Raw genomic sequence first — 26,913 nt, forward strand, 5'->3', positions numbered from 1 at the left:
TACCTATTTAATAATCTTTTATTGTTTCCTTGAAATCACAGATGCATTCCTGTGTTGGCCAATAATCTATCTTCCCATAAGTTATCTGAAGGGGACTCCCACACCAGGGGCTCCTTCCCACACCCTGGATTAGACACAAACCACACCCAAACATCTGTTTACCCAGAGAAATCCTTATTTAAGCAGTGAAGAAAAGATGAAGTGACTGCTTTCTGACTTGGACAGAAAAACAGCAGCTAATGCCCTTGCAGGTGTAATTTTAAGAGGAGGAGAAGGGGAGGTCTCTGTTAGAGTGGGCTAGGATGCTGTGGTAAAGGAGATAAGGGATGAGGGAGAAGGGAAGGGAACAAAGGGGGCAGAGGTATTTGTCTCAGAGGGACAAAGGACTGCCTCTGGATAGAGACAGACAGACGTGGCATATGGGCAAATGGCAGTTTATAAAGGTAAAGGGGGAAACCTCCATGTTAGGATGAGGTGTTTAATTTTAATAGGGCATATCAATTTGGTGAGCCAACGGGGACTTCTGATTGCTGGACTTCAATACTTGGATAGCTGGATCTTGTTAGTCAGCTGCAAGAGGAGGAAGTGGCCAAACAAGGGAATAGACCTTGGTGGCTAGCTTTAGGGATGTACTCTTAAGGCAGAGGGGATGGGAGAAGGGAAAGGCCAGCCAGAACAACATGCTTGAGTGGGCTAGGGTCCCTTCATTATCTGTCTAAAGCAGTGGCTCTCAACCTGTGGGTTTTGGCCCTTTGGGGGTAGAACAACCCTTTCAAGGGGCTGCTTATCAGATATACTGCATATCAGATAATTACATTATGATTCATAACAGTAGCAAAATTATAGTTACAAAGTAGCAATGAAAACAGTTTTATGGTTGAGGTTCACCATAATATTAGGAACTGTATTAAAGGGTGCAGCCTTAGGAAGGTTGAGAACCTCTGATCTAAAGGTACTTGTTGCATTCTGGGTTCTTCAAGCCTCTTTGTCTTTGTTTTCAGTGTTGTGGGTTGAACGTAGGGCCTAGCACATGCTAGGTAAGCACTTTGCCTCCAAGCTACATCCTCACCCCTAAACCTCCATGTTTTAAACCATTTTTCTGTAATGTCTGACTTCCTCTTTCCTTCCACAAACCAACTCATACTCAGGGTTTAGGAAAGCTGTGTTCTCTCCAACTGAAAAGCTTCTTGGCTTATGCTTCTGGATCATGGGGCATTGGACTTTTTTTTTTTTTTTTTATCATGGCTTTATGTAGCAGCTCCACTAAGATTTTCAGAGGTTAATCTTCCAAAGTTCTGTGTGAAGAGTGAGACTTGGATTAGTCCAAGTCTCTTACATTTCATAGCTCTGTGGTCACAGTCAAATCATTTTGCTGCTCTGAGACTGTTGCTCTATGACATAGTAATGCTACATTTTGATGATTTGTTAATGAAGAAAGTATTTGTTGGGATGTCAATGTAGCTCATTGTTAGTTTAATCCCTAGCAACACAAAAGCAAACAAACAGGAGCTCTTTTGGGGTGGAAACCTGCTATGTACTTGCTTTATTTAATGTCAGGTCAGCAAACACAGCTCCTGCCTTTAGGGTAGAGAAGTAAGATGTAAACCATCATATTAGAGTGCTACATGTCATGGCAGAATCAACTTGAGTTCTGTTTGATCTCATAACATCTCTGTTGGTTTTTTATGTAGTGTGAAGCTGATATTCAAATGACTGCTGAATACATTAATAATTAATGGACAAAGAGATGTGAAATATTGGCTACTGAAAATACTTTGTGTGCTGATCTGTTTCTCACAACTACAGTTGATCATTGTTATAATTTTGTTTTACATCTCCATTGTTTTGGTTGAAGTGCTGTTGTTTCTTACTAGATCTACTTACCTAGTATAATATGCTTCTGTTCATTTCATAGAGAATGCAGACAGTGGAGGAGATAGCCAGGAAGAGAGTGGACTGGATGACCAGGAGGAGCCCTCATTTGTTCCTCCTCCTGGGTACATAATGTATACTGTGTTTCCTGATGGTTCTCCAGTACCTCAGGGAATGGCCTTATATGCACCATCACCTCCTTTGCCCAACAACAGCCAACCTCTGACCCCTGGCACAGTGGTTTATGGCCCACCTCCTGTTGGGGCCCCCATCGTATATGGACCTCCTCCCACCAACTTTGCTGTTCCCCTTGTTCCTGTTGGTATGCAGCATTGCAACATCCCAGAGCACCATAACCTAGTAAGTGGGAAACATCTCTATTGTCATTGCACCATAATCTAGTAAGTGGGAAACACAACTCTATTCTCACCACTCCCAAGTGCCTGAGATAGATGCACCCTTGAAGAGTTCATTGATATGTGGGCCTAGCCCAAGAGTGAGATTATAGGACTTATGTTTAAGAACCAAGCATTTGCCGGGCGTTGGTGGCGCAAGCCTTTAATCCCAGCACTCTGGAAGTAGAGGCCGGTGGATCTCTGTGAGTTCGAGACCAGCCTGGTCTACAAGAGCTAGTTCCAGGACAGCCTCCAAAGCCACAGAGAAACCCTGTCTCGAAAAACAAAACAAAACAAAACAAAACAAAATGAAGAACTAAGCATTTTCCTATTAAAACATGGTTTTGAACAGGATAGTAAATTCATAAGCCCAAAGCCTGGTATAGTTATCTGTTTCCTAAAATGCTTTTCGTCTAAAAACCAACAGCTTTTCTTATGATTTTCTGTTGTAGACTTTGTAGTAGTGTTTATGTAAAGCTATCACACAGTAGTGCCTATAGCTTATACACATGTGTATGTTCCACATGTACATTTGTGCTCATACATGCTGATATGTGTAAACAGCATACAGTAGGCATGGGTGGGAATTATCTCTGAGTTAGCATCAATGATAATTACACATTATTTCCACAGTTACTATTGTATGCACATTTGAATTCCATTTTCCCATTTAATGTTAGAAACAATACCCAGGACTTTACAATTTTAAGCTTTTATTAGTTTTAATTCTGTGCATATGTGTGTTGGGGGGAGTGTGCTTGTGAATGTGGTACTTAAAGAGCTCCCCGAAGGATGGAAACTGTTACACAACAGAACAGTGTTCTGAGCCATCTGTCCAGTCCCTACAGATACTTTTAAATAACACATTAATATCTGTGTAACATTTCTTTATTCGTGGATGCTAGGTGATTCTTTTTTGTTTGTTTTTTTTTGTTTGTTTGTTTGTTTTTTTCGAAACAGGGTTTCTCCATGGCTTTGGAGGCTGTCCTGGAACTTACTTTGGAGACCAGGTTGGCCTCAAACTCACAGAGATCCACTTGCCTCTGCCTCCCCAGTACTGGGATTAAAGGCATGCGCCACCACTGCCAGGCTCTTCGTGGATTCTTAAGTATGCTTTTTATTCTTTTCTTAAACTAGACTCTCAGAAATTATTACCTGCTAATCTGATTGCTTTCCAACTCTGGCTCTAAGATACACAAGAAAACTGCATTCCAAGTTCCTCTTTTGAGCTCAGAGCACTTGGAGCCTTTGTTCTTTCCCCCTCCTCAGCCCCCTGAGGGCCTAAAAGAGAAGATACCTGGTACCAGGCCATTGTCACCTTCTAGTAGGGCACACTTGGTCCACAGGGCCCACATGCATTCATGTAGCTACTACAGTAATCTGTCACATTCTCCATGACTTTGGTGTGCATTCATCTGTAACCATCTGTCTGTTATGCATATGTGATACTCCCTTGGATCGCTTCTTTTACTCTCCAGAAGTGAAAGGACTGAATTGGCACAGGATACCCTGAGACAAGACAGAGTTCTCAGCACAAAGGAGATTTGTTTTGCCCCAGAGAGACAAGGACAGGAGACAAAGGACAAGGGAAAAGGGGGGCACTATTTGCCCAGAGGGAAAAAGAACTGCCTCTGGATCACATGTGGCCCTTAGGCAAATGGCAGTTTATTAAGGAACAAGGGGAAACCCCATGTTAGGATGAGGTGTTTAGTTTTGATTGGGCATGTTAATTGGTGAGCCAAAGGGGCCTTTTGTTTGCTGAACTTCAATACTTTGATAGCTGGACCTTGGTAGTCAGCCTAGGAGGGGAAGTAGCCAAATAAGGGAATAGACCTTAGTGGTTAGTTTAAGGAATGTAATCTAATGGTTTTAGCAAGAGAGAAAGGGAACGGGCAAAACCTGTTGGTGCCATGCTTGCTATACTGATGCTTGCTATAGTCCTTCAAGAATACATGACTCACATAACTTCTCTAGTGTGCTTTCATAACTCTGGCACTTCAGCTTCTTGTGTTTTGTTTGTTTGGTTGGTTGGTTTGGTTTGGTTTTTCGAGAACAGGGTTTCTCTCTATAGCCCTGGCTGTCCTGGAGCTCGCTCTATAGACCAAGCTGGCCTCCAGCTTGGAGATCCGCTTACCTCTGCTTCCTGAGTGCTGAGAGTAAAGGTGTGCACCACCACCACCCGGCTAGCTTCTTATTTCTTAAGATTCTGTTTACCTTTATTCATTCTGAAAAATCGCAGGTAAAATACCTCTTCTTCTTGGAACCTATTTCAACAATTTTCCCATGTGTCCAGAGTGGAGAGGGACTTCAGTTTGTTTGTTCTGGTAGATGCTGAATTCTAGAAACAGAGAGGTTTGATGAATTATTGTTTTTTGTTTTTCAAGATAGAATTTCTCTGTGTAGCTTTGGAGCCTGCCCTGGCACTTGCTCTGTAGACCAACCAGGCTAGCCTTGAACTCACTGAGATCCTCCTGCCTCTGTCTCCCAAGTTCTGGGATTAAAGGTATGTGCCACCACTGCCCAGCAACTTGGTGAATTTCTAGCACATAGTCAAACTTTTGGAAAAGTTATGTGAGGTCTGTAAGTATCATCTGTGCCATGTGATGCCCACTATTTTTTAGGCAATAGATATAGACTTTATCCAACTTATTACAGCTTCTGACAGCAAAAGGGAAGAGGTACCCTCTGATGTCTCTATAATGCACTCACTCTCTTGTGTTCAGCTCAATGAAGTGTCTAGACTAGAAGACATAATGCAGCACCTAAAATCAAACCGGCAGGAAGAACAGTGGCCAAAAGCATCCAAGCAGCATTCTGAGAAAGAAGTGGAAGAGCTGCATCATAACATTGATGACCTTTTGCAAGAGAAGAAAGAATTAGAACACGAAGTAGAAGAATTGCATAGAACCATCCAGAAACATCAACAACGAAAGTAAGCATTCACCATCATATTTTTATAATTCAATACCAGTTTTGAAGGGCACCCTCCTTTGGCACTGCCTCATAAAACATTCTGTTATTTTAGAAATCTCTTAGAGTAAACTACAGAGTAGTAAATGTTAGCCATATGTGGGTGGAGCTCTTTAAACATGGCAATGGGAACTAAAAAACAGAATTTAACTCCAATTAATTCAGTACCCATGTGGTAAATACTATCTAGGACAGTGAATGTCTCAGGTCTCCTGGTAAATAATCCAGAGTGCCTTGTTTGTAGTTATCTTTGGTGAACAGGATGTCCATTCTGTGTCTAGCTACCTCAGCAAAACATACAACAGGGTTTTCAAACCCTCATTCTCCATGGTATCTGTTTGCTTTCCTCATCCTTCTGACTTTGCCTCAGAGAGCTAACTGATCCTTTTCTGTTATTTCTACTGCTGTGGCCTTTAATTAGTGAAATTCTAGACCACCATAGCAAGTTCTGTGCTGGCCACCATGTCTAGAATCTTTCTCTCCAGTCTGTCAAGAACACTGGACTCAGTTTCATTTCAGTACACAAAGCAGTCTGAACCCTGCCTGTCTGTTATCCTTGAGCCTCACACAGTGGCCTGAACTACTTCCATGGCCCCAGCACCTCTTTCCTCTGCCTCCACACCTTCGCATGTTCTGTCCTCTTCCTGAGATGCCTTTCCCAAGCCCTGTCTGTCTGTCCTGCCTTACAGAACAAAGGTGGGGTGCAGAGACTGGAAAGATGGCTCAGCAGTTTAAAGTGCTTGTCACTTTTTGCAGAGAATGCAAATTCAGTTCCCAGCATCCATATAGTGGCTCACAAACATCCATAACTCCAGTTCCAGGGGATCTGGTCCCTCTTTTGACCTCTGTGGACACCAGGCATTCAGTGGTACACATACATACATGCAAGCAAAACATTCATACACATAATATCTATAAAAAAAAAATTAAACAAAGGTCAGGGAATCCCTTTTACACTAAGCCTTCCTTTTTTTTCTTCTCAGGTATCTTGTAAAATTTAGGACTATGACCCTTGACATAGTCCTGCTTCTGCATTGCTGTGAGCAACCAGAGAGTCAGTGAGGGTAATAGCTGGACCTCTGCTATGGGTGCCTGCACCTAGCATAGAGTCAGTTAGTTTACCTAGCCTTTATTGTCTGGTCAGTTATATAAAATGTTGTTTCTGTGCTGGTCCATGAATTTTTGTGGTTCCCTAGCCTAGGCCTCGGTGGTAGAAGGCCTGCCTGTGAGTCATGCAGAGTAAATGAGATATGTTCACTGCCATCTAGGAGTGGACCGCTGAGTGTTTAAAACTGCCTGAGGAAAGCAAGAGCTACACTGAGAAGAAGGGACTCTTTGCTTGTGGAGTAGGGGTGGTTTTCATGTAAATATACATGTTAAGAAGAGGACAAAGGTTACAGGGCAGTAGGATACGACTTCGGCTACTCTAACAGTAATAAAATGATCATTCCAGGAAATTTGGGTAATAGTTAAGTGTTCAGAGAAAAAGGCAAAAGCTCTCTGCATGCCTTTGAAGAAAGAAGAAAAGCATCAATATGCTGAGTTTGTTTTCATGTTTTTCTTCAAAGCAGCCCATTTTCATATAATTTTGTCATGTTAGCCTTGAGTTACTGAACTTTATGACACTTTTTTTTGTCAAATCTTTTATGACAGTTTTACTCTAACATAAAGAAGTAAGTCATAAACCCATACAGTGTTTGGGGCTGACTGACCTGGGGACTGTCCTTGAGGACTGTCAAAGGAACTGGATATTATTGTATAGTCACTTCCTTTATTTCTGTTTGTCAGAAAATAATGTTGCGGTGCTGTCTTGGCCAGATGTTGATGCACAAATCTGTCAGGCATTTTACATAGTGTGCATTTACTGCCAGGAATATTCTGTGTTTATAATAATATTTTGAACTTGAGCTGGACATAACCAATTGTATCTACCTCTCTTAAAAAGTTAGTAAATTCTTGGCCGGGTGTTGGTGGCGCATGCCTTTAATCCCAGCACTCGGGAGGCAGAGGTAGGTGGATCTCTGTGAGTTCGAGGCCAGCCTGATCTCCAAAGCGAGTGCCAGGATAGGCTCCAAAGCTACACAGAGAAACCATGTCTCAAAAAAACCAAGGGGAAAAAAAAAACATTCTTCATAGGTTATGAGTGTCTATATTGTCTGTGTAAAATCTCTTGGTATTTATGTAATTTTTTAGGGACTTCATTGATGGAAATGTTGAGAATCTTATGACTGAACTAGAAATAGAAAAGTCTCTGAAACGCCATGAGGACATTGTCGATGAGGTTGCCTGCATAGAGAAGACTCTTCTGAAGCGGCGCTCGGAGCTCAGGGAAGCTGACCAACTTCTGGCAGAGGCCGAGCATGAACTTTCCTGCACTAAGGAGAAGGTGAGTCTGGGGTGGTTCAGCCTGATTGATGCTCCTGTGGTGACACAGATAGATGCTGGTGTCTGCCTAAGATGCAGGGAGAAAAGTGATGAGAACACGCTGTCTGGACCTTGTGAGTTAGGAGCTGGACATTTGGGCAAGTCGTTTAGGTCCTCAGACTTGGCTTGCCTTGTTGTAAATTCAAGCTAAGAATATTCAGGCTGTTCAGTACAGGTTAAATAGCATGTTTTAAATTCCTGACTCTGTTTAGTTCTCAGCATGTCCCTCTTCCCCATCTAAGTGTTTGTTGGGGGTTGTCTGTTTTTAATTTGGGCTCTTCAGTCTATCTTTTCTGAGACAGGGTTTCTCTGTGTTGCTTTGAAACCTGTCCTGGAACTTACTCTGTAGACCAGGCTGGCCTCTAACTCTCAGAGATCCATCTGCCTCCCAAGTGCTGGGATTAAAGGCATGCGCCACTGCCACCCAGCCAACCTGTATCTTTTTAAATGACCAGTCAAATTCTTACAGAAGTCTTACTTTTCTTCACGTTGATAACAGAAGTAATGATAAGTTTTCAGTTCTTGGGTCATAGATGTCTATTCATTTAAGTACAGCCAAGTTGACATTAAAAAAAGAAAGAAAGGTTGTGAATTGTTCTTTGCTGGTAGCTTACCTCTGTGGACTCCTGAGTAAGTGACAGTAGCATTCTTTAGGCCACAACGAAGAAGAAAGCCAAAGAGGGAAAGTGATTTCCCAAGCCTGTGTGGTGGCTATTTATGAATGCCATTTCATTTAGCATCCCTGACAGCCCTGTAAAGTGACGTTAATGGTGTTTGCACATGCAGCTCAAAATGGCTCCTAACTGGCCCAGAGTCGCATAGCTGAAGTGGTGGCTTCTCAAGAGTTCTTTAGTAAAATGAGAATTCCAGAGCAAAAAAAGCCCCTGGCACCCCAGAAACTATTTTTTCATTGTTAGTTTAACTTAAATTTATTTAAGTTGATAGAAACATACTATTTGGGAACTGAATGAATGGTTTCACCTATTAAATTCTGTGTACTGTTGTTTAATACAACCCAGAAGTTTTTTGTTTCATTTGTTTGGTTTGGGTTTTCCGTCTATTTTTCAGGATGTTAAATCAGGCTTTATCTGCTAGTCAACAGGGTATTGGGTCCAACACAGGTGGGCAAGGCATGTCTCTAATTTAGGAGGCTGGAGCTAACCCAGTGTAAACTGTAATGAGTCTCTGGACCTGCAACATTTCAAACCCTCTGTATCATTGAAGTCCATCAGCCTTTACAGACATAGCCCCTTCCAGGAACCCTCCTTCACATGGTCTTAAGTTAGAACACGGAAGTCCTCATTTCTTTCTTGTTGCTGTTGTTTTTCAAGACAGGATTTCCTCTGTGTAGCTCTGGCTATCCTGGTCACTTTGTCGACCAGGCTGGCCTTGAACTCACAGAGATCTGCCTGCCTCTGCCTCCCAAGTGCTGGGATTAAAGGCATGCACCATGAACACTCATCCCTTATTTCTTTTCTTATGAGTAGCCCTTGTGCTGTAAATATTTGGTTGCTATGTGGAGAAGTAAGTGTCACACCCTAGAGAAAACATATCACTTGTATTTTTCATCAGTAGCATTGGCAGTGGGCACAAAGAGGAAGGGTGACTACAGCCGAGCCTCTCACTTTCCTTCCAGGGACTCAGGAGAACATCTTGGGGAGAAGTAGGGGAGAGGAAGTATCTGAATGTACCAGACATGTTAAAACCTGCCACTCTTTGGGAGTAGGTTGTGTGCTCTGCCCATTGCTTTGCTAATGAGCCTGTGGAAAGCAGCTCTCTAAAGAGATGCAGTGACATGTCCAATGCTGTGGACCTTACCAGCCAGTATACATCCATGGGACAGTTAATAGACAGATTTCACTCGCAGACAACTCTGACTTTTGAGGCTGGATCTCTCCTTTTAGATTCCTTAAATCTCTTATTCTAGGCAGATCAAGAAACCAAGTTGATATTTTGCCATATCTAGCAAATAGAAGTATTTCCAAAGACTTCAGAGGAATTTGGTATTTGTGTTCCTTAGCCATAAGTAAATCACCATCACAAAATGAAAGTCCATTTCAGCTGATAATGTCTGAAGTAAGAAGAATCTGTATGGAAGATTGGCAAAATTATTGCCTTTTAGTTGTCTAGATTTAATAAATTATCAAATTTTAGAAATAAAAAGGTAACTCCAGTCAGTCTCATCATCTTTAGATGACTTTTTTGATAAATGCTTTGTTGACATAGATGTAGTTTTGTATTCCTTTCACAGGGCTTACATTTAAAGCATTTTTTCTTGTCTAATATATTCTTAACATATGCATGCTGCTGCATTGTAATTTTAAAGACTAGATATTATTCTGTTTTAATACACTATCACTTAAGCTTTTATTTGTCAAGATTTATCTAATTATATTTTTATACAGTAATTATTTGCTTCTGGACAATATTCTAAGTATGAGAGAGTCACAACAAAGGAATGTTTTTAGGTTTTTCTGTTTTTATCTTGTTTTTGAGAGTTGTACCAGGTAATACTGTGAATAGCTATGTTGAGTACTATAACTGAATTGTTTTTAATGAGTTTCTCTTCTAGACAAAGCATGCTGTTGAAAAGTTTGCTGATGCTGAAAGAAATTTATTACAAATTGAGTCAGATGCTGAGGCATTAGAAAAGAGAGCCCAGGAGACTGCACTTAACCTTGTGAAAGCTGAGCAGCAACTAAGGTGGGTGGACCCTGGGCCATGGAAGTGGGTGGACCCCCACTGCTGAGGTAGGTTGACTCTTGTGCCACTGAGGATTGAAGTGCACAGAATAATGGTTGAAGGATGCTAAGCCTGAAGGGCCAGGAGAATAAATATTCTGTTGTAGATTGCTCCAGGCTGATGCAGAGGACTTGGAGCAGCATAAAATCAAACAAGAAGAAATCTTGAAAGAAATAAACAAAGTTGTAGCAGCCAAAGATGCGGATTTCCAGTGTCTGAATGAGAAGAAGGAGAAACTGACCAAAGAGTGAGTAACAACCTCTGAAGGTCTGGGGTGGGGTGCTGCAGCAGCTGTGGGCAGCTGAAGTACTACCCTGCTTTGTAGTCTGCAAAGTCTTCAGAGAGACATCAAGACAGCTGAACACAATGAGGATCACCATCTGCAAGTCCTTAAAGATTCTGAGACTCTCCTTCAAGCCAAGAGAGCAGAGCTGGAAACACTGAGAAGCCAGGTACATGGCTAGACACTCAGAAAAGACTGTTTTAAGGTTGCTATATAAGGTTTATTTGATTGTAGAAAGGATGGGGAAATACAAAAAGTATCAAGAATATGTACATCCTGGAGTCAAATTTCCCCTCTCTGCCTTTTCAGGTGACAAGCCAGCAGCAGGAGTTGGCTGTCCTAGACACACAGCTGAGGCATAGAAGGGAGGAGCTGCTCCTACTGCAGGACAGCCTGGTCCAGGCAAAAGCTGACCTCCAAGAAGCCCTGACACTGGGTGAGACGGAAGTCGCTGAGAAGTGCAGTCACATCAGGGTATGTTTGGCAATAGACTCTCTTAGGAGTCCTAGGGCAGGGCTATTGGTTTATTTTTTAACTTTTTCCCTGATTCTCCCCAAATGGGGTTAGAAATGCCTCCTCAATAGTGCTGTTTGAGTGTGTTAATGTATTAGTGATAAGGTAGGCAGGTGGTGTCTGAATACACTCTGGGTTCTCTTGCTTCTTGGCTTTCTCGTGTCTTTCCTGTCCAGGAATGCCCTTATCCCAGTCACAGGCTACATCCCATCCTGCCTGTTTCTCATAGCTCAGCCACTTGCAACTTCCTAGGAAAGGGTATGTTTTGTTTTAGGTTTTTTTTTCAGTTGCTCTTAAGGACTTTCTTTCTATTGCATTTGATAGCAGCTACTTGTCTGCTGAGCATCTAAGTCTGTGACCATGTCTGTGCCCCCAGCTTTCTGCCATGACAGTCCCTGAGGCTGGGAGAAACCTTTGTTTGCATAGGGTAAATGGCACAAACACATTTGCATGAACATGTTACTTTTTTCTATTACACAGTAGATGTTAGGGAAAAATATAGTACTGTTCTTGCTATCAAAGGCACAGATTGCTATAAACTAAATTACAAATCAGATATATGAAATAAAGCAAGAACAGAACTGACTCCTGTGAAAGGAAGGGATGATGAGTCTTCATTTCACAGAGGAGATGACTTTTGTTTAAACACAGGAAGTAAAATCACTTCTGGAAGAACTGAGTTTTCAGAAAGGAGAACTGAATGTCCACATCAGTGAACAGAAGACTCAGCTCGCACTTATAAAGCAGGAGATGGAGAAGGAGGAAGAAAATCTTCAGATAGTTTTACAGCAGCTGTCGAAACATAAGACTGGTGAGTTTAAAGAGAAGGCTCAGGGTGTGAGGCTGGAAACGTGTGCATTGCAGGTCACAGCAAAGGGCACCTGTCCAGATCTCATCTTCTGTACTGAAAGCCCACTGATAAGCAAGTTATAAAAGGAACATGATGGCTCCTGTCTTTCAGTTTGTTAAGGGTTATTTAAAGCAAAATAACAATATTGGTGGCTGATTAGAGTATGCTGGCAGAAGGAAGGACTCTTGGAGCTGATGGAGTGTAACTGATAAAGGTTTCAAGACTCCAAATATTCAAACTTATAAAACTGATTTGCAGGGTATTTGGTCACACTGTGAAATCCAAAACTGTGTTAATAAAATCAACCTCAGATCAGTTGACAAGAATTAGCCATAGAGAGTATGGAGGAGCTAAGAAGATAGATAAAGAGACAGACACATAGGAAGGAGTAGGGAAGGACTTATTATAGTTTCACAGTATTTTTGGTTTGGGATGGCTGAAAGAGATACTCTCTTCTTGGGTCTCTGGCCAAAATGGAAGGTCAACTGGTTGCTTCTTAGTCTCTCTGAGCAAGCAGGTTTACACCCCAACATCTTTGGTAAATAGAATGATAGAGGCTCAGTTAAAAACTACATTTGGCACTGGGAGATGGTGGTGCACACCTTTAATCCCAGCACTTGAGAGGCAGAGGCAGGCAGATCTCTCTAAGTTCAAGGTCAGCCTGGTCTATAGAGTGAGTTCCAGGACAGCTAAAGCTGTTACAAAGAGAAATCCTGTCTAAAAAAATAAACAAAAAAGAGCAAGAAAAAAAAAAAAACAAAAAACTACATTTGGCGGCCTCAGTAGAGCCACTGCTGGCAGGACTGGAAATCCTGCCAGGCTGAAGGGCCACAGATGGTAGTTAAAGTATCAGTAGACTCAGGTGTATTCACTAGGCCACTAAACAACAAACTACTCATCCCGAGAGGGCCAACCTTTATGTGCACCACAGCAAGATTTGTAATTATAAAACTGGAAAGAAAAGGCTTATGACATGTACAAATAGAGTGAAAAAAATTAAGGTGAATGGTGAATATGGGATATAGCCCAGTTATTTTATTTTTTATGTTATTATCATGTTTTATTTTATGTGAGCATAGTGTATGCACATATGTGTGCATGCTATGTGTGTACACAGCCCAGAGGAGGACTTCAGATGTCCCGTTGGATCACTATAGTATTCCCTTGAGACAAGGGCTTTCACTAAACCTGGTCCCAGTGATCCTCCTGCTTCTGCACCCCACCCCACCCATACACACGTAGAACACTGAAGTTATAGGTGCACTGCCACACCCAACTTTTTCTGAGGGTGCTGGGATCCAAACTCAGGTCCTCATACCCACATAGCAAATACTTTGACCTGCCATGTCCTGGAAACCTGTGGGCAGTGAGGGAATGGAGAGGAAGGCAGATAAGCAGGCATACACACAGAACAGTGGGGATCTGCTAGTGGAGCAGCACCAACTCCACAGCAACCCGGATCCCCAGTTTATTATGTGTAGCACAGTGTGGGAAGGGGCCCAGTCTCAGTGGGAGCAGTCTCAGACTATAAATATCTGGGAGGAGGATGCTGCAGTTGGAGTATATGCAGCATTCCTGGGCTAGGGGAAGGAAGGCTTTGCACAGTCAAGTCAGCTTCCTGTTCAGGGTTTCCCAGGCCCTCTGAGACTTGTAGATAATTACCATCGAGGATGTCAAACAAAGTGTACCCCTGAAATAAAACACTCCAAAATGCTGTTGTAGGCAGCTTTTGAAATTTTTATTGCATTTTTTTATTGTGTGTGTGCACATGAGAGGAACAGTGTGGAGGTCAGGACAGCTTTTGGGGCATTGGTCTTTCCACCATGTGAGTCCCTCATAGTGATCTCAGGTATCAGGCTTGGTGGTAATCGTCATGTCACCAGTCCTTTCAGAGATTTCTTTATTACATTTATTAATTAATTAATTCTTATCATTTATCTGTTGGGCTTCTGATAATTATTTTCCAGATCTTTCCCAAAGAACAAAAACCTATATTTTCAAGTTTTTCCTATTTTAAATAATTTTTTTTTGTTTGTTTTTTCGAGACAGGGTTTCTCTGTGGCTTTGGAGGCTGTCCTGGAACTAGCTCTTGTAGACCAGGCTGGTCTCGAACTCACAAAGATCTGCCTGCCTCTGCCTCCCGAGTGCTGGGATTAAAGGCGTGCACTACCAACGCCCGGCTCAGAATTTTATTAAATGTTTTTAACAAATTAGTGTTGTTTTTTGGTTGGTTGTTTTGGTATTTTGGCGGGAGGAGTAGGTTCCAGACAGGGTTTCTGTAGGTAACAGCCCTGGCTGTCCTGGAACTGGCTCTGTAAACCAGGCTGGCCTTGAACTCACAGAGATCTACCTGCCTTTGCCTCCCAAGTGCTGGGATTAAAGGCATGGGGCACCAACTGCCTGGTTACAAATTAGTGTTTTTAACAGTACTTGCAAAAAGATTTTTCCTTTAAAAATAAAATCAACATTTAGGCAATTCAACAAAATTGTGTTTCTGTGTCAGTCAACAAGGAGTTGCAGTCTGTTCTGTCTCCTGGTTCTCTTACTAACACTGACCTTGCTCTGTCTCCTTCAGAACTAAAGAATCTTGCAGAAATACTGCAGCTTGAAAACAGTGAGCTCCAAGGTCTGAAGCTACAGCGTGACCAAAAGGTGATGGAGCTGGAGAAGACCCAGGTGGACTTGCTGGAGGTACTGAGGAAAGCCTGAGCCTTTGCCCCCAATCCCCTTTCTCCTGGCCTGGGGGGAGTGAGGGGGGACAATGCACGACAGGGGGCGGGGCAGGGCGGGTCTGAAGCCTCTCCTGTCTGATTCAGGAGAAGCTGGAGCTGGAGAATTTGCAGCAGACAATTCAGCAACAGAACAGGGAAATAGAGTGGCAGAAGCAGCTCCTGGAGAGGGACAAGAGGGAAATAGAGCGAGTGAGGGCTGAGACCCAGGCACTGCGGTCATGCATCGAGTGTTTGACTAAAGAGAAGGAAGATCTCCAAGAGCAGTGTGAGGCTTGGGAAAAGAAATCTTCACAAGCCAAGAGGTAAGAAAGCTGCTGTCTATCTGTAATCCCAGTACCCAGGAAGCTGAGGCAGGAGCATAAACATAAATGTTAAAATTAAATATAAAACTTAAGAGAAAGCAAGCCCTTTGTGACTTTGAGTAGGATAAAATTTTTCTTAACTAGGCACCAAAAACATGATCCATATAAAAAAATAAAGCATAAGGGTCGGGGAGATGACTCAGTTGAGGACCTAAGTTTCAGGTACTAGAACTCATATAAAAAGCTGGGTATTGAGGAATGAAGGCAAGTGGATCCCATGGGACCACTGGACAGCCAATTTCACCAAGAGTGACTTCCAGGTTCTGTGAGAGACTGTCGCAATTCAAAAATGCCTGTACAGGTAGGTCCATACCTTAAACACATGCACTTAAATACATAGACAAAATTAGATTAAAACAAACAAAACAGGACATTTAAAGCTGACAGGATGGTGGAGATGACCTGAGATAAAACCCTGAACCCATAGAAAGAGGCCAGTTGCTGGGGTTGTGCATTGGGAGTCCAGCACTCTTGTGGAGAGATGGGGAGCAGAGTTAGGAGAATCAACTGAGAACCCACATGCCAGCCAGCCTGGTGAACACAGCAGAGCAGAAACACGATGGTAAACCATCGCAGGGAGAGAGGAAGCCACCTCCTGGAAGCTGTGCTCTAATCTGCCTCAGATGCATGCACAGTAGTCATGTGCATGCATCTTATTAAAGACTGGACACGGAAGCCCGGCGTGATGGTATGCACCTTAATCCCAGCACTGGGGAGGTAGAGGCAGGTGGATCTCTATGAGCCCAAGGACAGCCTCATCTACAGAGCAAGTTCCAGCTAGCGCTGTGCAGACAGATCCTTTCTCAAAAAACCAAAATAAAATAAAAATAAAAACCAGACATTTAAAAGATCTCACCAAAAGATACAATTGAAAGTAATAAAAATACATGATAAGGGTTAGGAGAAAAATGTTCTCAACCATGTGTGTAATGTAAGATTTATGTCCACAACATGTATATTATAAAGAGCCTTCAAAACTTGATAGAAAATAACCTAGTTTTTTATGCGGGCTAAAGATTTGAACATTTATTTTCATAAAAGATATATAATGGAAAAGAAGCAAATGAAAAAATGCTAAGCATCATTCATCAATAGGGAAATCCAAGTTAAAACCAAAGTGAGATACACACTTGCTAGAATGGCCAAGATACAGGCAGACCTATTGTATGTATAGTGGGTTTCCTGCCTTTTCACTTACTGGTGAGTTAGTGAAAGACCCCCGAAGAGGTACTTTCGTAGAAGGAGACCCGTACCCAGGAATCAGCGAGACCATGAACTTGGATGCAAACTGCAAGAGGCTTTATTGGAGATACGGGTACCCGGGCGACTTAGCTTCTGTGAGGCCAAGCGCGCCGAGCCAAGGGAAAGGGGTCCTTATATAGGAAAAAGGCTCAAGCTAGAAACAGGGATTCTATTGGATAATTCTAATGAGGCATTGTACAGAGCTATTCTCATTGGTCAATGTAAATGAGGCGCTATACAGGGTTATTCAAATGAGGCGAAGTATAGAGTTATTCAAATGAGGTGAAACACAGAGTTTTTCAAATGAGGCGAAATACAGAATCATTTCTATTGGATGGTTCAAATGAGACACAGAGCCATTCCAGATCAGCATATTCTCAAGGTCTGGTGTCTGGTACAACAGACTCAATTCCCCTCCCCTCCGCGTCCTGATGGCTGACCTTGGGGCGGAGACCTTGGGACAGAGTGTTTCTCATCCGGCGGGGGCTCAGGGGCAGGGCTCCAGGCCGGCTCACTTGGTGTTTGTTCTCGTGCCGGCCCACCTGGTGCTCGTCCTCGGGCCGGGCGTGCGGCGGGCAGCGGGGGAAGTGGAGGCCGGCGGGGGGTGGGGGGGGTGGGTGGGGGGGTGGGTGGTGGGGGTGTGAGGGGGGATCGGGGAAGCCGCCGACCGGAGGAGGAGGCAAACTTGAGAAAGAAAGGGCTAAGGGGCAGGGGTCTTTCATTTAGCAATCTGTGTTGATCACTCAGTTTTATTTTTGTTTTGTTTTTGTAATTTTGAATGTTACATGTAAAACTTTAATGTAGTGAAACTTTTTTTTTAATATCTTATTTAGAATGCTCTTAAGGTGTCTTTTGAAAATGAGTTCTGGCATCTTACATTCCAGGCGTCGGCCTCATGTGTGGGTGTTTTCTGTTTAGCAGTCTGCTTTATTCCATGGTAGAGTTTTAGCAACTACAGAAGAAAGCAACAGAACGGAGCAGTCAAACTTGGGGAAGCTAGAACATCGTGTCAGAGAGTTGCAACAGGAGCTGGAGCACCTAAGCCAAGATAAACTAGCCATGCACAGCGACATTTCCATGGTACAGCACCAGCTACAAGGTAAAGGACAGAACTCTGCAGCCCACAGCTTAAGAGGAGTGACGAAAAAGGGGGCATGGGATTTCTTTCTAAAGTTAGATTATGGATTTGATTATCCCACTCTATAAATATGCCATGTCGCCGGGCATTGGTGGCACACACCTTTAATCCCAGCACTTGGGAAGCAGAGGCAGGCAGATCTCTGTGAGTTCGAGGCTAGCCTGGTCTACAGAGTGAGTGCCAGGATAAGCTCCAAAGCTACAGAGAGAAACCCTGTCTCAAAAAAACCCAATAAATAAATAAATAAATATAAATAAATATGCCATGTCTAAATCATGTACTTTAAAAGACACATGATACATGGATTTCATCTTAAGATGTTTTTAAATCTAATTTATGTTCCTTAGAGAACAGTTTAAAATTAGAACAAAAGATTATATAAAAATTATTTTTGGGCTAGTGAGTTGGCTCAATAGGTAAAAAGCACTTGCCACCAAGCCTGACAACCTGTCCTTCAAGTTCACAATAAAAGGAGAGAACTCCTCCCAAAGGTTGACCTCTGCCCTCCACATTGATGCATGGCACATGCTCATACTCACTCGCACAAATACACACAATACTAATGAATTGACATCTCCCTTTCAGGTCACAACTATGACTCTGTGTGTGTCTGTGTGTATGCATGTGTGTGTGTGTGTGTGTGTGTGTGTGTGTGTGTGTCTATGTGTGATTGAATGCAAATAGTAAAAATGTCTTTTATTACCAAATGTTTCTGTTAACTTATTCAGGAGAAATGGCTAAGTATTTATAGCTACTAATGTACTTGTTAAACATTTATTATGTTCTAGTCATGATGTCTCATTTTTAATCCATATAACAAAACTAGATCTGGTGACACACCAGTAAACTCAGCACTCAGTGCAGGAGGAACCTAAGTTTAAAACCACTTGGGCTGCATAATGAAACACTGTATCAAAAGCAAACAAAACCTTTGTAGCATTTTGATTTTGTAGCATTTTGATTGTAAATGTAATTACAAGTGATGATACTGAGGCTTGATTTCTTGAAGTTTGCTCATGCATTGTTGTCATGAAAGAATCTTCCAGATATACATTTCCAAAAGTAATGTACAGTACACCCACTTTTAAGCCACCAGTCTCACCAACATTATTATCTAAATGTTTATGGATTCTTTGATATGGAAATCTTTGAAAACCTTGAGTTGTCATTGTAACTACCTTTTGTCCTTTAATAAGATCATCATTGATTTAACAGAAATAAACATAAATTTAGTTATGATGAACTTTGAGAGGAAATCAAGTGAAAAACTGCATGTATAATGTATAAATAACATTTGATGAAAATTTTTCTGTAGATAAACGGGAAGCCATAAACTCCCTACAAGAGGAACTAGGTAATACCCAAGACCATTTGAATCAAGCAAAGCAGGTAAGATTCACAAATATAATTGGCCTCTTACAGCTGGCACTACAGCACCATAGCGTCACCTACATACACAGCACCATAGGGTCACCTCCACAGCACCATAGGGCCACCTACATACGCAGCACCTTCAGATAAGGCTTTGGTCCTTGGCTTGTTCTCTGATCTGTTTCAGCTCTTGATTCAGGTTTATCCAAAGTTAGGAAGAAATAAGGTGGTAGCTAGACCAGAGCCAAACAGCAGTTCCTAGAAGCCTATGGGGGCACATGGGGACCTGTGGCACAGCCACACAGTTCCCAATGTGTTCTTTCGCCCAAAGGACCTGCTCCATACCACCCAACGCCAGAATGCTCTGCTCAGTGAGCAGGAGCAGCTGCAGAAGGATATCAGCAAGTGGATTGCCAGGTTTGAGAGCTGCCAGAAAGAGACAGAGACTAAAGAACAGCAACTTCAGGAGCTTCAGAATGAGATCAGAGAGAGCAAGCTCCAGCTAGAGCAGCAAGAAATGGTACTGCACAAAGGGGGCCATTTTGTGCTTCATGGCAGCCTTTGCCTCTCACCTCCTCATCCCAGATCAAATGACCCACGTGCATCTTCTGGGTGGCTGTTTGCTTAGTATAAGTTAGGGACTGTTAAATTGTCAGGCGTTGGTCCTGTCAGTATCTTAACATGCTAATTAGTTAGCAGCTTGCATCCTCTTCTCATGGTGGCCAGGTGACTTTCCAGCCCCTGCTTCATCTTTTTAAAGGCACTGGCATTTGTTCTCGCTGTTGGTGTCTGTCTGTCTGTCTCTGTCTCCTCCCTGCCTCCCCACCTTGGCAGACATTTCTCTCCTTTCTTTTGAACTGGAAATTCTGAGGTTTATGGGGGGGGGATATGCACTTGTTCTTTTATGACTGCTGATGATCATTTTCTATTCAGATGTTTCAAAAACTCCAGAAGGAAACAGAAAGTGAGGAACAGAAGTTAGAGGCTGGTAAAGTGACACTGAAGCAACAGCAAGAGCAGCTGGAGAAGGAGGTGACAGAGCAGAAAACCAAACTGGAACAGCTGCTCACAGATGTGTCAGCAGCTGAAGGACGCCTCAGGACCCTGCAGGAAGAAGGGCGGTGCAGTGAGAGCCTGGAGAAGTTGCTGTCCCAGGCCAGTAAGTACACTGCAGGGATTTGACACTAGCTGGGGGTGAGGGTGCTTTTCTGGTTGTCTTGTGAAGTATGTGAAGAAGACCCAGACCCTGGCCAGAGTCCAAGGAGGAGAAAGGAGAACCAAAACAGGAAGGAGGATAGCAGCCCTGTGAAAGATGGCTGAGGACACAGGGAAGCAGGGGAATGTGTCTTTCTGGTGAGGTTTGACATTAACACTAGCTAGTGTGTCTCTTCATGCCCTTCTGCCTTATTCAAGACCATAGGCGGGAATTAAGGTGAGATGTTAGGGACTCTAAAGGGCAGGTTTTCGGGAGCTGTGCACGTGGGTGCATTCGACCGCAGCTGCAGAAATACAGTATTAGCACTGAAGGTTGACTGCATGAGCTATACTAGAATATAGAGATCCAGCTTGGGATCAGTTTGCTCTCTCTTGGTGAGCCTTTCTTTAGCCCATTGAGTGTGTCAGGGAAGACTTGTGAAAGCTGGTACTAGAGGGAAATGGTACACACTGTTAGGCAGCATGTCCATGAGGTGCAGAAAGCTCTGCCCATGGTGGCCCAGGGCCTTGGCCAAACCTACCAAGCATGCTCTCCTTCCAGAACAGCAGCTTTCAGAACGGGAACAGCAGCTAATAGGGAAGTCAAGTGAGCTGCTGGCCCAGCAGGAAGAGGCAGATGCTATGAGGGCAGATTTCAGCCTCCTGCGAAACCAGTTCTTAACAGAAAGGAAAAAGGCAGAGAAGCAGGTGGCTGGCCTAAAGGAAGCACTGAAGTTCCAACGGAGCCAGCTGGAGAAAAACCTTCTGGTGAGTATTTGCTACCCTGGAAGTCTAGAGAAAACAATATATTTACATTGAATTGACTTACACATTTTACTTACATACTGCTTCACTGGAGAGAAAATAAATTATCCATCAACCCAGGCCCTAACCCAATGACTATCAGTAATATATTTAATCGTAATTTGTTGTCGAAGTACACAGTGAGTTTTTCCTGAGATTTGGTCGTTAGCCCCAAAGCAGCTCTGGCTGCTGCCAGGGACCATCCTGTGGACAGTATCAGCTCAGTAGAGAGCTGTGCACTATGCTCAGCCCACTGTGGGCTACCAGGTGTTGGGTTGGTAGGAACCTTTGTATAGCTGCAGTCTGCTCTTTTTGATCAACATTGACTTTTATTAAGCCTACTAGAACCAGCAAGTCTGGTGTGCATGCTTTTCCCCTTGAAATAAGTGTGTTGCAGGAGGGATAATGACATCATTCAGAGCAGTGAGCACAGTGGATTCCCAAGGAATGGGTTCTCCCTGCTCTCTGTGGGGAATAATGGAATCTGTTGTATGAAAGGAATCTGGATGCATTTCCCAGAGTATGCTCTGCTTACAACTAGGACCTAGACAAGATGACTACAGAGATGGAATTTAGATGTCTAAAATTTAATCTGGGCTTGGTGGCACACACCTTCAATCCCGGTACTCAGAACCAGAAGCCAGAGGATTTCTGAGTTTGAGGTCAGCCTGGTCTTAATGGTAGGTTCTAGGCCAGTCAGATATACATAGTGAGGCCCTGTTTCAGATACATAAATAAAATAACCCCCTCTCCATAATCCATGGTGGTATTATTGCCATTTCACAGATAATTAATGGGGCTGAGAAGGGGGAAAGTAAGTTGTCAGAGATAGCATTAAATATCTGAGGTTCATACTTTGGGGTTCTCCCAGCCACCCTACAACCACCTGCCTGCAGAACACAGATAGACTTAGCTCCATTCTACAGCTATAGAGGCTGAGGTTGTCACAGCGCTAGTGAGTGTGGAAGCCAGTAACTACGACTGCCCATATGAGACTACAAAGCCATTTGCCTCCCTCTATGCTAGGAGCAAAGACAAGAGAATAGCTGCATGCAGAAGGAAATGGCCACAATTGAACTGGTAGCCCAGGACAACCATGAGCGGGCCAGGCGCCTCATGAAGGAACTCAACCAGATGCAGCATGAGTACCTGGAGCTCAAGAAACAGGTGTGCACCCCTGAAGGCCAGCTAGCCAACCTGGGCACCATGTGGGCTCAGTGCACTCCCTCCCCCAGGACTCAGAGAGGCTTTATTGTCATAGCTCTCTCTAAGAGGCATGTGGGAGTTGTGAAAAGCTGATTGTTAAGAATGTTCTCTAAGTTAAATCTTTTTAGCCCTAAAATTTACATACACTTAAGGAAAAGAGTATTGGTTAAAAAATATTTTTAAAATTATTTTAAGTTCAACTAGCTTTTTTTAAATGGTATTTGTTGTGTATGAGCCCAACACACACACACACACACACACACACACACACACACACACACACACACACACGCACACACACACACACAATGGTGAGCATGTGGAGGTCAGAAGACAACATGAGGGAATTAGTTCCCTCCTTCCTACTGGGTTTTGGAGATTTAACTCAGGTTGGCAGGCTTAACAAGTATCTTTACCTGCTGAGCTAGCTCAGCCTTTTTTAAAAATAGGTGTGCAGGCACAAACTCATAAGTGTGCAGGTCCACATGGTGTGGAGTTGGAGGACACATTGGGAATCATTCTCAGTAACCTCAGCCATGTCTGTTTAGATAGGTCTGTTACAAGCACTGTTTCTCACCAGCCTAGTCCCACAGCCTTGTCAGCCCCAAATGAACAGAGACTTAATTATGAAACTATTGGTTGATGACAAGGGCTTCTTATTGGATAGCTCCGTCTTAATTATTAACCCATTTCTATCAGTCTATGTATTGCCACGAGGCTGTGGGCTTACCCAGTAATGCCTAGCATGGTGTTACTCCTCCAGTAGCATCTTGACTCTGGGGAGCTCCTACCTACCTTTCCCAGAATCCTCCTCCTCTGGTAGCCCCACCTATCCTTCCTGCCTGGCCACTAGCCACACAGTGCTTTATTCATTAACTGATAAAGAGAAACATATGTACAGAAAGGCAAACCCCATCACAGATCCCTCGTTGTCCTGGAGCTTACCTGTTAGACTAGACTAGCTAGGCAAGAGCCCCAAAGAGGCCCCCTCTCCACTTTTCCAGCACTAGGATTACAAGTGTGTCCCTATGCCCACATTTTATGTGGGTTCTGAGGATTGAGCTCAAGACCTCATGTTTGCAAGCCATGTGCTTTATTGACTGGCCGATGCCTCCCTCCTCCCCTCAACTTACTTTTTAATGTTGTGTGTGCATGTACTCTACATGTGGAGGCCAGAGATCAAACTCAGGTGTCATTCCTCAGAAGACATTTATTGCTGTGATAAATACTATGACCAAAAGCAACATGGGAAGAAAGGGTTTATTTCAGCTTACAATTCTCAGGTCACACTCCCTCACCAAGGGAAGTCAGGACAGGAACTCAAAGCAGGGACTGAAACAGGGGCCATGGAGGACTGGCATGATTCTCAATGGCTGGCAAGCACTTTACTAGCTGAGCCAGTCCAGTATTTGTAGATCCTTCAATGTAAGACATAGTAAGCAACTTGATTCCAAGTACTGTTATTGGACCCCAATTCATTCTTTAGATGGCAAACCAGAAAGATTTGGAGAGAAGGCAAATGGAAATCAATGATGCAATGAGGACACTTAAGTCTGAAGTGAAAGATGAAATCAGAACCAGTCTGAAGAATTTCAACCAGTTTCTTCCTGAACTCCCAGCAGATCTAACAGCTATTTTGGAAAGAAATGAAAACTTAGGAGAATTGGAAAGTTTGAAAGAGAACTTCCCATTCACCACAAATGAGAGACTTTTTGAAGAAAAATCCAACTTTTCCCAAATTCACATCATGGTAAAGTTTGTCCTGCTCTTCCCTGGGCTTCACAGAGTGATAGTTTGGTTCCCACCTCCCCCAGGAAAGCTAAAAATGGATTTTGGGATGCCAGGGTAGGAGGGAAAGATGGTAGGCTCCCACTCATGTCAGTTGGTGACTCATTGGTCTCCTTTTCTCTCTGAAAAAGGATGAACACTGGCGTGGAGAAGCACTCCGTGAAAGACTGCGCCACCGTGAAGATCGACTCAAGGTTGCCTCTTAAAACACAAAAACCAGTATAGATAGCTTGGCAAGAGTAGGGAAACATTTACATGCCCACACGCTGCTCAGTCCACTCTATTGCAGCACTCAAGAGGGCACTTAAGAAATCATATTGTAAAAGTTCAGAGAAGCTGACATCACACAGTAGCAAATGGCTGTCATTCAAAACCATTTGAATTCTAGGGCCTTGGACACATAGCTCAGTGGTACAGCATTTGCCTAGCATGTGCAAGGCACTCAGTCCAGTTCAGAATTCTGATGTGAGGTTGTGTTCTTTGACCTATTAACACTTCCTTGAGACAAGGTCTCCCTATGTACCCTACACTGTCCTGGAACTATAGGGTGGTCTTGAACTTGGGGCTGTCCTGCCTCAGCCTCCCCAGTGCAAGGACTAAATGGGGGTACTATCATGCCCTGCCCTCATTCCTGTTTATTGAAATCAGACTTGCTTATCAAAGGTGGCAAAGCTGAGGTGCATTTCTTCTGTGTAAACCCCACATCTGGTAACACTTTTTCAGGCTCAACTTCGACACTGTATGTCTAAGCAAGCAGAAGTGTTAATCAAAGGGAAGCGGCAGACAGAGGGCACCTTACACAGTCTGAGGAGACAAGTTGATGCTTTAGGAGAACTGGTTACTAGTAGCTCTGTAGATTCAACGTCACCACCCAGCCTGTCTCATCTAGACTCCTCCCTTGTGGAGGACTCCCAAATTGGACAAAGTCGGGTAAGAGAAAAGCTCTTAAAGAGTCTAGTGTTACCTAGAATACTTGAAAACTTTGGGGTTGGTGATCCAAGACTTGGGCTCTAATGCCACTCTCAGCTGTCTTAAGAAAAACCTGTCTGCCATCCCTGGGAAAGTTTACCTAATCTATAGGTACAGAAAGGTGATCCGATGGCTTAGTGAACTGGGACTGGAGATAGGACCCAGGAGAAATGTTTGTCTGTGTCCTCGACTTCTAGATTTTCTTATTTTCTACTTGATCAGTGTAGAGCTTAGACCTTCAGGGCTGGAGAGATGGCTCAGCAGTTAAGAGCACTGGTTATTCTTCCAAGGGACCCACCACCCTTTTCTCCACAAGAATTAGGCACCCAAACAGTGCAGACATATACATGTAGGCAAAATAGCTATAACACATTTTTAGAAGTAAAAGCTTAGACCTATGAAGTCAAGTCTGGATCTCACAAGGGTTTCTATGTGGGGCCTAGTTAATAACCATTTAACAGGAACATAAAGTAACTCATGGAACTGGCCAATAGTAACACATTATTGTTGAGCAGAAAATGGCTTCCATTTCCAGGCACATATTCCATATACATGCTAAACATTATACATTCAACATCCCATATAATTGTTACATCCTGGAAGGTACAAATTGTCCCTTTATGTAGGTAAGGAACTAAATAAAGTGGTAAATGACAGGTCAAGGATATAGCAAAGGACAAATCAGCATATACAGGCCAACCTACCTTTAATACCAGAAAGTAGTGTGTCCCAAGCGTATTTTAAAGCACAAGGAATGTCCAGGGACGGTAGCTACTTTAGTTGGCATAAGGGGAGACAAATGACTTACCTGAGTCACAAAGCTAATGAGCAGCACAGCTGAGATTTTAATATGGTTACCTTAATACCTGTGGTAGAAACAAGTCAGCTAAGGTCCTCCAGAACTTATTAGACTTAGTAAGAACATGAGGCAGTGGGTATAGAAAAATACATTATAGAGGTGCAGGTGAGTTGTAGGCACTGTTTCTAAGTCTAGGGTTGTCATCTGGGCCACTGAGATGAAGCCTTGAATTAGGCTGGGGGGCTGGCTTCTGTGCTTAAATTTTTTTCCTTCTTAGAGCTCCTTCCGAGTTCTGCAAGGTCACCCATCAGAGCCACACAGTTACCACCGCTGAGTTTCCTGCCTGCAGGGTATGTTAGCAACCCTGCGTTTCATTGGTAGATCTGGAAGTGTGGCAGCATAAGTCATCATTTTGTGGCAGTTCATCTTCAAGCATTTTGGGGGCTGGAGGTTTGGGGTAATGGTGATGGTAAAGGTAAAGCACTTGCCTAGAACATGTACATCCCCAGATTCAATCCCAGCACTACAGATTCCACAGAGGTCCTTAAGCAAGTAACTTTGCCAGTCTCCATACCACCTCATTTTGTAAGGCCTTGTCCTGTCAAAGAGGTTTAATTTGTCCATTCTGCTTCTGTCTAATTGTAGGAAAAGAAACTTCAGCTGAAGTCAGGAATATGGTCTTGTGTGAACTTAAGAGGAAATACCTACTCTACCTCACTGACTTCCTAATGGGATGTCAGTCTATTACCAAGATCCTGTGAGTGGAAGACTGAAAACATTGTAGTGTTTGTACCGTTTACACTTACGCTTTCATAAATTATGTGTACCTGTGGGACTACATGTGTATAGTGTAAACCAGAATGTAAGGGGGCTATTTTTATTTGTGTCCCCCAGTGAATTTTTAAACACATACACTGAGTCCATAACTGGTATGTCTAGTTACCATGAAAAAGAATGTACTAAAAAGTCCCAAGGCTTGATAAGTTATTTTTAGATTCTGATCAAAAATCTATTTTTAATATGAAAATAAAAGGTACAGTCAACTTGGATCTGTCATCTAATTTTACATTTCACAGGACATTCTTTGGCAAATCACCAGGTTACTCCTTAATTCCAAGACAGTGACAATCTTCCAGCTAAGTTTTACTGGGTCTTAGCAATGAGCGCTTCCTTCTTCAGAAGTCTCTATCAGGAAACCAGGCACTTAAGCTGCTTTCCTTTAGCCTATGAAAATAGTAATTCTCTGTTGGAAAACTATA

The 26,913-nt window shown here is 43.1% G+C and overlaps 1 protein-coding gene across 12 annotated transcripts in view; it reads left to right on the plus strand.

Annotated features, from left to right (window-relative positions):
- The window catches only part of Cntrl (centriolin), an 80,324-nt gene extending 53,621 nt beyond the window's left edge, over positions 1 to 26,703 (plus strand). For 8 of the 12 annotated variants that reach the window (XM_027423684.2, XM_027423679.2, XM_027423680.2 and 5 more), the window contains 20 exons: positions 1,916 to 2,232; positions 4,991 to 5,199; positions 7,431 to 7,623; positions 10,234 to 10,364; positions 10,510 to 10,650; positions 10,729 to 10,855; positions 10,996 to 11,160; positions 11,851 to 12,010; positions 14,625 to 14,740; positions 14,866 to 15,083; positions 17,327 to 17,484; positions 18,839 to 18,912; positions 19,226 to 19,414; positions 19,828 to 20,053; positions 20,651 to 20,856; positions 21,919 to 22,059; positions 23,585 to 23,848; positions 24,018 to 24,080; positions 24,610 to 24,816; positions 26,300 to 26,703. In XM_027423684.2, the coding sequence (XP_027279485.1) occupies positions 1,916 to 2,232; positions 4,991 to 5,199; positions 7,431 to 7,623; positions 10,234 to 10,364; positions 10,510 to 10,650; positions 10,729 to 10,855; positions 10,996 to 11,160; positions 11,851 to 12,010; positions 14,625 to 14,740; positions 14,866 to 15,083; positions 17,327 to 17,484; positions 18,839 to 18,912; positions 19,226 to 19,414; positions 19,828 to 20,053; positions 20,651 to 20,856; positions 21,919 to 22,059; positions 23,585 to 23,848; positions 24,018 to 24,080; positions 24,610 to 24,816; positions 26,300 to 26,383 (3,389 nt within the window). In that variant the 3' untranslated portion in view covers positions 26,384 to 26,703. Of the gene's footprint in view, positions 1 to 1,915; positions 2,233 to 4,990; positions 5,200 to 7,430; positions 7,624 to 10,233; positions 10,365 to 10,509; positions 10,651 to 10,728; positions 10,856 to 10,995; positions 11,161 to 11,850; positions 12,011 to 14,624; positions 14,741 to 14,865; positions 15,084 to 17,326; positions 17,485 to 18,838; positions 18,913 to 19,225; positions 19,415 to 19,827; positions 20,054 to 20,650; positions 20,857 to 21,918; positions 22,060 to 23,584; positions 23,849 to 24,017; positions 24,081 to 24,609; positions 24,817 to 25,931; positions 26,005 to 26,299 lie in introns of all 12 variants that reach the window. The other 4 variants (XM_027423682.1, XM_027423688.2, XM_027423685.2 and 1 more) reach the window with 4 other exon arrangements.
- Positions 26,704 to 26,913: the final 210 nt, after the last annotated feature.

Source organism: Cricetulus griseus, chromosome 6, assembly GCF_003668045.3.
Source record: "Cricetulus griseus strain 17A/GY chromosome 6, alternate assembly CriGri-PICRH-1.0, whole genome shotgun sequence".
Classification (NCBI taxonomy): Eukaryota; Metazoa; Chordata; class Mammalia; order Rodentia; family Cricetidae; genus Cricetulus; species Cricetulus griseus.